We start from the raw sequence: 12,852 nt of genomic DNA on the forward strand, positions 1-12,852 counted from the left end.
AACCCAAACCATTCTGTGGTTCTCAGGGGACACACCTGTGTTCTGGGCTGTTCAACCACTTTGATTTTGTTGTGGACAACAAGCTTACAGGACCCTGGAGCTTTATGAATGTCTCTCCAAGACCTTCTCCTAGGTAAAAAACTTGTTGCATTTGAAGTTTAAGGCTTCTTTCCCATTCTCTTTTGGAATCTCTCTTTCCCATGGATCATTGGACTGAGGCCTCATGTATCTTGCTGTGACTGCCCCATGTCTTTTCTGTTGAGGTAGTGCTTTCTCAGCACTATAATGTGAAAGGACAGTTGTTCTCCATCTCTTTTTGTCTATGAAATGGATTCCATAAATATCTGTGGAAATAGAGCATTCACAAAGGGCAGGGAGATCTGTTACATCATTGGACTTTCAACTCATTTCTCCTCAGGCAAATAGGCAGATGGTGTTCTTTGACATCTCTGCAGCTGGTGGTGCTGTGATGGACATGCAACATGGCTGTGTAGCTCAAGTTCAGTTAGGAAATGACAAGGCATTTTTGTTCAGTGACAGTGTACCAAGACACTCTCCATTTTGGTATAGGGAAAGCTCACAGAAATTGCAATGTTTTGTCTCTTGTAAAACTCAAGAGTCTTTAGTCACTGAGAGAGGTGAATAGCTGGTACGATGAGATTTGAGTGTCTTTAGGATGCATGTCTGAGTCTGAAACTTCTAAGACAAATATAATAGTGCCTTGAATACAGATCACTCTGACTGTATAGGTGCTCTTTGTAGCAGACAAAGGGTACGTGAGATAAATTAGAAACCATTCAAAAGAATTACCCTTCTTAGAGTAATGGGATCCTGATGATTTGACAAAATTATACAAGACAGTCTCAGAAAATTATGCTGGTGTAAAGAATTGAATTTTAATGAGGCTTTCAACTTTGCTTTGCTTAACAAATACCCACAAAGAGATGTAAGGCTGGCCAGTTGAAAATTGCAAAGATTCATATGACAGTGCATTGATTATGAGACAGGATTAGGTGGTTCCCCTAACTTATCCTATGCTTAATAGGAGCAGGTTTGTAATGCAGTGATAGTTGTACAGCATTTTTTTTTCTTAAGTACCTAAGTGGAAATCCCATGGCTAGATAGGTGTTTAGATCTTTCCATGGTCCCAGAATGTTTTAGCTTGTTCTTTGCTGAATACGTTCTATCTCAGATTTTTGGATTTTCAATACCTGTTCCAATTTTCTATTGCAAAGGCTATATGTAATCTTTTGGTTTTTCATACCACCTTCATGATGTCTTAAGTTTTGATCATTCACATAGGCCATTTTTAATCATTGTAAAAGTTGCTGCTTGAAAAAGAACTGTTGGTGCCTGTACTCTTGAGAGTGCTCTTGAATAACTATCTTGAGATGGTTACTCTCTTTTCTGAGTTTCACCAGACTGGACTGCAAGTTTCTTGTGCAATTTCTTTGGTTTGGCTCTTTGAGCATTTCTCCCTCTAGGGAAATCAACAATTTTGCTGCTTCCTTTGTAACTTCTTGTGGATTTGGGTTGGAGCTCTTTCAGTTAATTGTAAGCAATGGAGGGACCTTGATCTGTTTTGAGTAGGCCAACTGTAGAGAGGAACTTGTCAGTAGTACAGCTAGAAATGATAGATAGGTCTCCTGAGAATCCTTTCTTCCACCATTTTCTCCTCTTGGGTGTTGGAAAAGAGGAAGACACTCTGAATACCACTGAAGGCAAGAAAAATCTCAGCTCTGATGATTTGTTTTCTTTTGAACCTGTTCTTAAACTGGTTTGACTTGTAGGCCTGATACCAGGTAAGTAATACAGGGTACTTCTTGACATTCTGATGTTTCTACACCTGTGTTAGAATGTTAAGTAGTATCTTTTTTCTCCATGAGAACTGAAATATTGTTGATATATTTAAATGAAAGTACTTGCAAAACTACGGCATTTTTACTTTTTTCCTCCCTCTGTTCTGTGAACAATCTTACTTGACAGCACCTCTTTCTCCTTGATGCATAGCTGTTAAATATTTTTATATGGGTGACTCTTACTTTACAAAAATACGAATTTTGCTTATCATAGTTGAGTTCAGTTTGCTTTTGGAAACCTTATGGCCAGGTGCATTCTTCACAGTTGAGCACATCTGAGCTTAGAATGAATGCTGTGTTTGGAATGGGGACAGGATACATTTGTGCAGGATATGAGGGAGATATAAGAGATGGTTAGCTTTATCTCTGGACTTCAGTTATCATAGAATCATAGAGTGCTTTGGATTGCAAAGTACTTTAAAGATTATCAAGTTCCAACCCCACTGCTTGGACAGGGACACCTTCCACTAGACCAGGTTGTTCCAAGCCTCATCCACCTGCCTTTGAACAGTTCCAGGGCTGGCACAGCTTCTCTGATCAACTTGTTCCAGTGCCTCACCACCCTTTGCTTATACTGTTTTGTTTAGGGTACTTGCCAGTCCTCAACAAGTCAGGCAGGGATCATAGTGTCTTGGAGAACACAAGATTTTTATTCTCTTTGTGTGTCTCTTGCAGCGTCCTGTGTCTGCACAGTCACAAAGAGCAAACAGCAGATCAGTAAGTACCCTTCAGCTCCATCACCCATGTAAGGGCTACACTTTCAAATGTTATTGTGTGCAATGCTTTTGGCATTGTTAATCCCCAAATATATTTTACAGTTTGAGTAGCCTGGGGCAGGGGGATGGGGGTGAGAGGGAAGTCAACATGAGAAGAGGACATGGCACCAGCATGTTTCCATGCAGCAAAAACAAATGTTGAAAAAATATTTACATTGCTTCTAGTAGCTTAAAAAAAAGTAGGTGAAGCTTGCTGAGAGTCAAGATCAGCTGGATCAAATCCCTCAAAGTTTTTAAGACTATAAGTCTGAATGATAAGGTAAGCACAGGAGAATCTGTGCTGACAAAATTCAGGTGGCCCTACAGGAGAAGTAATCATTTTCTTTGAGACAGTCCTCTGAAGGACACTGCAAAAGTTTGAGAGTGAACTGGGTCAAAATAGATGCAGAGAAAAGAAGGATTTCTTAAAGTTAATGGAAAAATATGGGACTATTTTTAGCCTTAGTGAGACTGATCTACCTTTCTAAGTATTATGTTTCTAACCCTTCTTGCAAACCATATAGACAAATCAAAATTAGTTTACAATTCTAAGCTATTGGCCACGTGGAGACATGTTAGGCATTATTTTGCTGCTGGGCTTCCTGCACAAATGTAGTAGGAGTTATTATTATTTTTTTAATGGGGTTTCCCCATCAGGAAGAAAAAGTAGATGGAATCATCTTGAGAACCTAATTCAGTCTATTCCCTGCTGTTTGTCATTCTGAGTAAGTTTAGCTGAGGCTCAGAGGAAAGAGTATTACTGAATTACAAGGTATTGTAGAGAACAGGAATGATCTTTGTGCCAACTGCTGTCAGTGCTTATTAAATTAGAATCATGATTTGGGAACCAAGGATACTTGCAGAATTGGAGATATACCAGAGTGGTTGGATTTATCTATACTTGTATAGATAAGCTGGGTCAAAGAGGAAACAAGATCTCTGAAATTGGAGACATTTCTGTGCTACAGCCAGAGGGTATTCTGTAGTGAAACATGGAAAAAACTGTGCAGGAAGTCCAGCAAAGAGAGTTTTCTCTAAAATTTTGACAGCCATGTAGTTTTGCTCTCAGGGAGGAGTCAGAGCTTCCCGATACGTAGACATACGTTTACTTTTGTATTTAATGCAATCATCTCTGTTGTGTTGAGACAATGAAATGATTTCATTGAAGTGTTTCCTTTAGTAAAGCAGGTAATTTAATAGATTGAAGAATTTCCTGTAATATTCTCTTGGAACAGCAGTTCTCACATGATGATGGATTGTTATGGTAGTGCCAGGAAATGAGAAATGGTTTTTAAGAGAAGGTTACCTCTCAGGTTTTAGAGAAAGTTGTTAAGCAGCATTTTTGAGCTGTGGATTAGAAATGGAAGGAAGCTTAGAAAGAAAGACTAAAAGTCTTTCTTTCTAAAACTTAGTGCCATCCAAATCATCAGGCAAACCTGTTTGATTTCTGGCATTTTTATTTCTTCTACAGATGTTTGTGTCTCCTGCCTTCTCATCCAGATTGTCTTGTTTTCTCTTATCTTTTTAATTAGTTAGACTTAACAAAATGTTACAGCTGGTATCTGCTATGTCTGTTTTTTCTTTGTATTTTTCTGTGCCAATCACTGCAGTATTACCTATTCTAGTGCAATGCCTGTTGCTTTTGCTGTTGCTTCATCTACAGATTCTGAGTAGCCGCTTCTCATTTCTATTGAAATGGAGAGAATGGAATTAAATTCCCATAGTCTTTACAAATAAAGATGCTTCCTGATCTTGCCATGGAATTTTTTTTGTGTGTCTGAGCGGTATGGGATATTTCCCTGGACTTACCCATCTTAAGGTTTCTGTCATGTTTTTCTCTTCTTTCTAGATTAAGGCTTTCTGTGTATTCTTTGCTCAGTATAAAGCTAAAATAAACTTTTGAATTTAGTAAAAATGCTTGAGACCTTCTCAGTAGACTCTTTTAGTGCTGTTTTTGCAGAGGTAGTTTATCTAAACTGAGCCGAAGACCATCTTAAATGTACTTGAGAGCAAGTTAAAAGATTTTTCTTGCTTGGATTTTAAAATTTTATAATCCTGATGATTTGAAGACATTTTGAATTCCTATTCTTTTGTTAGAATTGGCCAGGACTACCCATGAGGTTGAAAATAAGCTTAGTGACATTGTCTGCAAATTATTGCTTATTTTAAAAAATTTGCATATATATGCAAATTTGCATGATGTATCTGTGTACATCTGCAGAATGTGTCTGTTAAGTGTGAGAAGTAGCAAGTTGAAATTCAGCAGTATAGCAACAAAAGAATAACAGGCGGTGAACTTTTCCCTGCAGCTTTTATCTCACCGGGGAATCACAGTTCTGCTGTTCTAGTATAGCAACACAGCTAGAACAGAGAATCATGGTTCTGTTACCATTGATGTGTGAATCCAAATGTATTTGGTTCTTGTGAATGCTGACTCCAGTGCCCCTTGGGTGAGGATTTTCCTGTATGACATTCTGACTTTGCTGTTTTTTGGTATGCCTCCTGTTTTTCCAGAAGGGGCCAGAGGTGTAAATACTGGCAGTGATGCCTGAATTGTGGCTGCTGTGCTAAAATCTAAGAATCTGAATACTCGCATGTAGTGACATTTAGGCTGTGGACTCTTCAACAGCTAGGGTGTGGAATTGTGAATTCTGGCTGTAGTGCTCTGAAGTGTAGATCCTGCTAGGAATGGGGTCCTGGAAGTTGAATGTAATTTTTTTTAATATGAAAATTGAGAGAGGAAAAAAAAAAATCTGGATTCACACTGTCTCTACAGCATACCCGTCCTCTGTCTGCTGGCGATGCTGAAGTGAAAAGCTCGATGCCCTTAGGCAGGGAAAAGGCAGCAGGAAGGCACAGCAGCTCTATGCTAGGCCTCTCCATGGAGGAGGTAAGGAGGCTATTAAATAGGTTTTATTTACCTTGGCTTTCATGCAGTATGTGGGGCTATTTGCTCAACAAATGGCAAGTGAATGTAAATGAAAAATGTGACAGAAGAAGAGTAATTTTTGAAACAGCATTTGAGTTTTACTGCTTGTATTGCCCTTGCCCTCAATCATGCCAAGCAGAGATGTGCTTGAAGCAGTGATAGATTCCTTCCAAATTTAAATGCAAGACAGAATTCCTTAAGGATATCATTATCTACTCAGTCCATTTGCAGGACTGAATAGTCTTGTTTTCTGAAATTTGGAGATTTTTGGAAGGTTTATTTTTCATTGTTATCTATTTTGCTGACTGTTCTCTATTTTTCTTTTTAATCAGATCAAAGTTCTTCGACGAGTGAGGGAGGAAAATGAACGGAGAGGAGGCTTCATCCGGATATTCCCTACCCCATTAACATGGGACCTTTATGGGTAAGAATAAAAATCTGATAGGATGGCACTGATGCTCCATGTTGAGGAATGTTCTGTGTTAGAAATGTGTAGATCAGCTATCTTGGCATTTAAAAAGAGGTATTAAAAGTTTTGGCAAAGTTTATTTTAGTCTTGAATATTGTTTTTTCTGATCCCTTGTTCAGAAAAAGGGATCAGCTGCTGCTTTACATAACTGCACCCCATGAAAAGCTGTTGGACATTATTTCTGGTACTGCTTTTCTGTTATAATAAAAATGTCTTCCTTTCAGATTTTTGCCATCTACTTTTACATCCTCAAGCTGTGCATGTGCACTCTTGTCATTAGGCCATAAATGCCATATAGGACTCACTCCTTCTGAAAGTTATACTATATTAGAGTTTTCTAAGTTTATTTTTCCAGTCTGTAATGTTTTCTCTCTCTCTTGCATCACCAGGAACTTCAGCTGAGAAATGATAGCTCTCCTCCTTTTGTCTTTTCTGTTGTGGTCCAGCATGTTGTCTGAATCCCCTTCTGGGATATGTTTTAGAGGCCATTTATTTCTGCACTGTACTGCCTTTCATTGAATTGAGCTCTGTCTTGATAATCCTATTTTTTCTTTTTCCTTTTCCTAGATCTTTTCTAGAGCATAAGACATCAATGAACTACATGCTGGCTACACGTCTGTTTAAGGACAGGTAGAAAGCTTCTCTGTTTGGGAGAGAGGTAAAGGGCACAAACAGTACAAAAAGGATTGATTCCTCACTTATCCAATGTTATAAACACAAGTCTGGGATTTATAGGAGTGCTGATAATTGTGCATCTCTTCTCTAGTGTGCAAATGATTGTTGGTCATATATTCATGTGTTGGTCAGATATTTATATGTTGGTTTATGTGTTTTCTGAAACCAAGGGCAAAAAGGACAATACTGAAAAGGCATGGGAATCATTGGAGTACTAATATTACTATAGACATGAAAAAACTTCAAGCACATAGATGATTTTTTTCTCTATGAAAGGATTATAGGTGGTCCTGGCTTACCTTTTGTTTCAAATTTCAAATCACATTAAAGTTTGTCTTCATGTACAGTAAGCCCTGAAATTGACTTCTCCAGTGGTTTAGTATCCCTGTGTCTTGATCTGTGCAGTCATGATTTGATGATTCTTTTTCTGGGTGGTGGTTGGAACAGTTCATGCCACTAGCTGAGCTTCCACTGAGAGTCGTATGCAGTGTCTTTCACTGTGTGTTTAATGCCCTTCCTTATCAACATTTCTTCTTGTGCAAATTTGAAATCCACTATGAAGTAACTACCAAGTAAAGACAAGGTGACTGAGAAAGGAGACAGTATTTACAGAAGTTCTTCCAGCATCAGTGCTGTACAATTTTTTTCTCTGTGTATGTTCAGGGATGTGTATTAAGAGTTCTTCTAAATTATGCCTTCTCCAGCTTAAGCCAGACAAATGCAAGCATCAATTGTAGTACAGCTGCTCAGGGCTCCTATTTTGGAGCACTGTTTTTTTTTTTTTTTCTTCTTTGAGATAGAACTCACAGGTAATTCTGTAAATATGGTCTTGACATTGTATATGTGAAAGACTAGGAAGGCTTTTTAATCAAGGCTGATCTGGTACGGAGAGTAATTTTTGACCTTTTTCTCTATGTAGGAGCAAGACGAAAAGAGAGTTCATCACTGGAAGATCCCGGTAAATAGCTTCTTAATTCAATAATTTGTGCTCTGTAGGATTTATTATAAATTTAGATTTCCTTAGCTTCGTCTTCCAAGTTGTGAGTCAACACCTTTCCTACCTGAAATCCATGAAAATAACTTCAGAAACATAAATACAGTGCAAAAAGAATATACCCAGATGTGACAGCTCATGTTTTCATTGGATCTTAAAATTTCTCCTCATACACTTCTCATTTTGGTATTCCTACCATATAGATAAGCCTCATCATTGAGCTCTCTTGAAAGATCTTGTAATGCACAAGGATTTGGACTTCATATACTCATATATTCACTTTGTTAGAACTGAAAAGATAAATGAAACAATAAGCATTTTCTATGCTTGTTTACACTTATATAATGGGGAGCACTTTTCTGGATTTTTGTGCACTGGCAGAAAATTGTTACTTTTGATGTTTCCCTTCTGGAATCTGGCAGGGCTCCTTATCCCTTGTCTTAGGTCGAACTTGTAGAAAGTTTGGCATTTTCCACTTTTATTATGTTAAAATGCTTATATCTGATCAGTGAAGAACAAGCTGTCTACATAAATGGTTCAGACAACCAGATTGATGTCAATATGCTCTCTTGCCATTCCCCTTCTCTATTTTGTACTGTTTCAATGTCCTCTGTTAATTGTGCCCTGAGATGTTGCATGGTGGGCAGAGGCTGCTCAGTCATGAAAGTGTTGACACTAGGTGAGTGTGTCTTGGAGCTTTGAGAGGTGATGTTCTGTGGGGTACATACAAGACTCTCTTCAAACATTTACAGGCTTAAGTAGAGTAGAGTTAGACTGATGGTAAATATTTTTTCCATGTATCGGCAAGAATGTTTCTTCAAGTTTGGTCTCTTGTGTTATCAGGGAGAGAAAGATAAAGGGAGACTGAGGGATATCTGTGTACTGTGCTTCCCAGAGCAGGTCTCCATGGAAGGCTGGATAGGAGGATGGAAGTTGTGGGCTCTCATGCTCTCTTTTATGAGAGGAAGCTCGTTTCACTGGAGTTACGGAAGCGGCGGCGGTACCATGGCAAGGTTGGAGCAGCACAGGCAAGAGCATTAGGTATGCATGGCTAGAGATTTAAATGAGCAGCTGGTAAAAAGAAAAAAAGGCAAGCAAAGGACTTTTTCATTTGAAATGTGCGTGAATGGGGTTGTTCTGTTTCAAATGTTAATAGTTTTCATTTCATTCTAGTTCTGAGCTTCTTGTTTGTTTAGTGCCTTGAATTTCATTCCCACCTTCCCACACTCCCATGTGTATGATTAAAGGTAATCAGTGCTTATTTAGAGATGAGCTTGTTTGTTGCATTTTGGGTAAAGAATTCAACAGTATGTGTGCCTCTGTAATTCTTCAGCTTTTCAGAGAATGATGGGATCTTTCAGACTGATTCTCCTAGACAGCTGTGACTCTTAAGCTGTTGGGAACGGGGTACAGAGGTGACTGATCCCCACAAGTGACTCTTCCTGCCTTTATCTAAACTCTTTCTAATAGCTGTGTGATACTGACTGCAGTAGGAGAGATTGGATGTTATAAGATGGTTTTTGCTGCCGTGTTAAGCTCTGTGATCTTTATTGGCTCATGTGGAAGTTTAGATTTTTGTAGCTTTGTTTTATTTGACACACAACATACAAAAATTTGTTTGTATATATATATATCAAGTATGGGTGTAGGTATGTCAGTATGTATGTAAGAATCAGGATAAAAATAGAGGAAAATGTCTTTGCCTCTTTGATTTTGTGTGGGCATTCTTTTTTAATTTGTAAGGCTAAAACAAGAATCTTGGTGTTCTTCTATATTCTGTATTACTGGGAAAATGGGCTTCTCAACTGATGTACAAGATGAAAGACAGAATAATATAGAACAGTCATACTTAAGATTGTGTTCTGAGATGGCAGTGTTCTGTCCTCCTAGAGGTCCTCCTCTTTTCTCAAAGAAAAGAGTTTAGGGGTAAACCAAAGGGTATAAGCAGTAGACAGTCCTCTCCACTTCCTTTTTTTCTTAATCAGCATAAGTGATTTCTCCTCTGCTACAGGCACATCAGAACCAACAAAGCTGTCCCTCAAGTCAGACACGGAAGGTGAGGAGGAAGAGGAGATGGATGAGGATGAAGATGAAGATGTAGATAGAAGTGTTTGCTCTCTTTCGGACACCCAGGTGAAAAACAAGCCAAAGCTCTCTGACTCAGTGAAAACTGCTTGTAAGGAGAGGTTACCAAAAAAACATAACAAAAAATCTGGAAATGGAGAAAAGCTGTTTCTGCAAAAACCAGACTCAAAATCTCAGTTTAACTTGCTTCAGATTCTTCAAAATCAAGGAAATTTGAGGTGAGAGTTTTCTGCATATTGTCTCTAGTTTTGACTTGAAGCTAATACGAGTTAAAATATGGAGGATGCACATTATGAATGTGAAGGGATAAGAAGGCCCTAGAGAAGGGCATAGATTTTTGTCTAACTGTGGGCTGCCTTAACATCTTGTTGGCAGAGAAGGGAGACCATTGCAAAGTCTGACAGTTTACCTGAGTGCCTGACCCGTTGGATCAGTGTAAAGCATGACCCTATAGTTTCCATTGCTGTTCTTTAATCTGATGATGTAAGCTGTTCTTTGTCAGCTCAGGCTTCTAAAATGCCTCTTTGCCTTAATGCAGGATGTCTGCTACTGAATTCTAATATTTTTCTTCTCATTCTTTGCATTTGCCAAGAAGTGGTTATAAACATATGTTAAATTCTCCAGGAAGGGTTGGATAGGAGTATCTCAGTGCTGTCTCTCTGTAAAATTAATTTTCTCATTTTGTGCTTTTATTTTTGATGATAGAATTTTTGCCTCTGGTAGTAATCTTTGCTCAAGGTCATTGCCTTCTGAGAGCAAAATTAGGAAGTAAGTTGAGAATGACAAATTGCTGAAACATCTCATTGCATGTTGTTGAGTAGGACGGTGTGGAATAGAGTTATGTTCTGATGCATGACTCTTTCTTGGAAAAAGAGAGGTACTGGAGGAGATTCTATAGAAAAACACCAAGCAAGGTTTTAACCAGATGTTTTGAAATATGATCCTCCCCTTGAATGTGGGTAGCAAAACTGTCTAATTGCAGATGGACAGAAAGTACAAAAAGAAAGGATGATCATATATACCTGAGTAGGAAGACTTTATATCTTCTAGACAAGAAGCAGCATTATGTTCTCCGTGAAAAATAGAGGTAGAGAAAATGTTTCGTGTTGTTGCTTTCTTAGTTTAGTTTCTGGGAGAAACTATGAATTTTTTAATAGCTTTGGGGATTGTTCTGATGTCTAATTGTGGCAAGGACATTTGCTGCTGTGACAGGGAAGATTCTGAAACCTCTTTTGAGGATAAACATAGCAATGCTGTGTCTATATCTATATATATATATATATAAAAGTGGCTCCTGCCAAGAACATAATCTCTGTCTGATGTTCCTGGCAGAATCTTGCTCAGCACCCAGCACTGTTGGAATTCCCCACAGAAGGGTATAAGGCTTGTGGTGACCTCTTGTTCTGAGATTGTGTTGGGCTTGGCCCCATCTGGGGTGTCATTGATGTAAGCTTTGCTTATGGGCTCAACAGGCAGAGGAGCTGAATAAAATTTTCATCCAAGAGAAACCAGGCCCATTCTAGTCAGTTTTTGTAAGTGGTAGGACTTTTCTCTCCTTTAGTCAGCCTGATGAGGAAATATCTGCCTTCCACACTTTGGGCGTTACTGGTAAAGAAATGATAGTCAAAGAAATCATGTTCCACCAACTCTGCTATTCCCAAGGAAGTAAAATGAAAAGGAAGTTACTTGTTTCTGAATTTAAGGCCTCAGGTTTCAATATCACCCCCACAAAAGGAGAGGCAGTGTTAAACAAAAGCCTTCTGTAGTTTTTAGTCATAGAAATTTCAGGTGCAGGCCAAGACTTGTATTATTGTGCTGATGTTGATAATGGGGGCTTCTTATCAAGCACAAATCTTGAACTGGTCATGAGATGTTTGAGTTGTACCTACACCAAAACTGGCAGCTCTAGAAAGCCAAGGTGAGAGCTTTTTCTGATACATGGTGGCCTGATGTAGAGCATATCAGTTCTCAGCAGGGATTCAGAGAGTTCTCCCAATGTTCCACACATGTACAAAGAAAAGGTAGATGTAGTGATTAGTAGCATGCAGAGCTCAGAGGTGTTACAAGGCCTGCTGTGCATTCTGGAGTTCACTGAAGTTCCTCAAAGACAGAAATTGTAACCATGTATAGTTGCTGCAGTATAGCTATTAACAGGATGTGCACTTGTCATTGGCTTAGCCCTTCTCTGGCCCTGTGTGACCTTCCAAAAGCATCAAAAGTTGATGATTAAGCCGATACATGGATACTTCCAATGTATTTTATTTTAGCTTCAATTCTTACCTAAATGGATGCATTGATCTCTCTAAGTGTTGCTATGGTATGATTTCTGTGTAACACTAACATAATGTTCCTGAAATTTTTAGACCTATAAACCAGAAAGACTTAATTGCTGCACAGAGTTTTTAATAGCATTTCAAGGACTTGTGTACCTGGAGTCATAAGGACTATATAAGTATGTGAGAATATTTGTAAGAAGCAGAATACAAGTAGAAAAAAATATGGTGAGGTTCCTCAGGAATTGGTCTGAGGCTGATTATATAACCAATTCAATAATGACACAAAATGTACAAATGTGCTAATGAAATTTGCTGATAGAAAATATTTGGGAGTTATTACCATGAGAAAAAAGTAGTGGACTACATATGAGAAACTGGATGACCTTGAGGATATAAATAATATAACTAGGATGAAATTCGGTAGCACAAAGTACAACGGGATGCTTATAAGAAGTAATAATTTACACCAGAAGTTCTGTCAGCTGGGTGTTCATCAACTAGAAATTAATTATAAGGAAAAATATCTTGCATGCTGGTTGATCAGAGGAAGTTTCTGAAGTCCTAGCTCATGCATGCATGAAAACACCAAATGTGTTCCTGGGCTTATCACTTGACATACTTCTGAGACTTGATATGGAGTATTGTATCACCCATACTCATGGAAGGCAAATTGTGAGTGGAGCACAGGTGGAGGTGAGCTGCTGGTCTCATCATGTCACCATTGTGGGTGCTTTGTTAGAGGACACTGGCAAATGTGGATAGTTCACATTAATAAAAGGAAAACTATGAAAGGATGTAACTCAGTTAACA

At 38.5% G+C, this 12,852-nt stretch overlaps 1 protein-coding gene across 1 annotated transcript in view; it reads left to right on the forward strand.

Moving 5' to 3' along the window:
• Window positions 1-12,852, forward strand: part of TTLL5 (tubulin tyrosine ligase like 5) — a 123,628-nt gene that overhangs the window by 34,325 nt on the left and 76,451 nt on the right. The window contains 7 exon segments of the mRNA XM_036384352.2: window positions 2,535-2,576; window positions 5,391-5,504; window positions 5,876-5,967; window positions 6,580-6,642; window positions 7,607-7,645; window positions 8,577-8,722; window positions 9,693-9,984. Coding sequence (XP_036240245.1) covers window positions 2,535-2,576; window positions 5,391-5,504; window positions 5,876-5,967; window positions 6,580-6,642; window positions 7,607-7,645; window positions 8,577-8,722; window positions 9,693-9,984 — 788 coding nt within the window.

The sequence above is a fragment of the Molothrus ater genome, chromosome 6 (genome assembly GCF_012460135.2).
Source record: "Molothrus ater isolate BHLD 08-10-18 breed brown headed cowbird chromosome 6, BPBGC_Mater_1.1, whole genome shotgun sequence".
In the NCBI taxonomy this organism is placed as follows: domain Eukaryota; kingdom Metazoa; phylum Chordata; class Aves; order Passeriformes; family Icteridae; genus Molothrus; species Molothrus ater.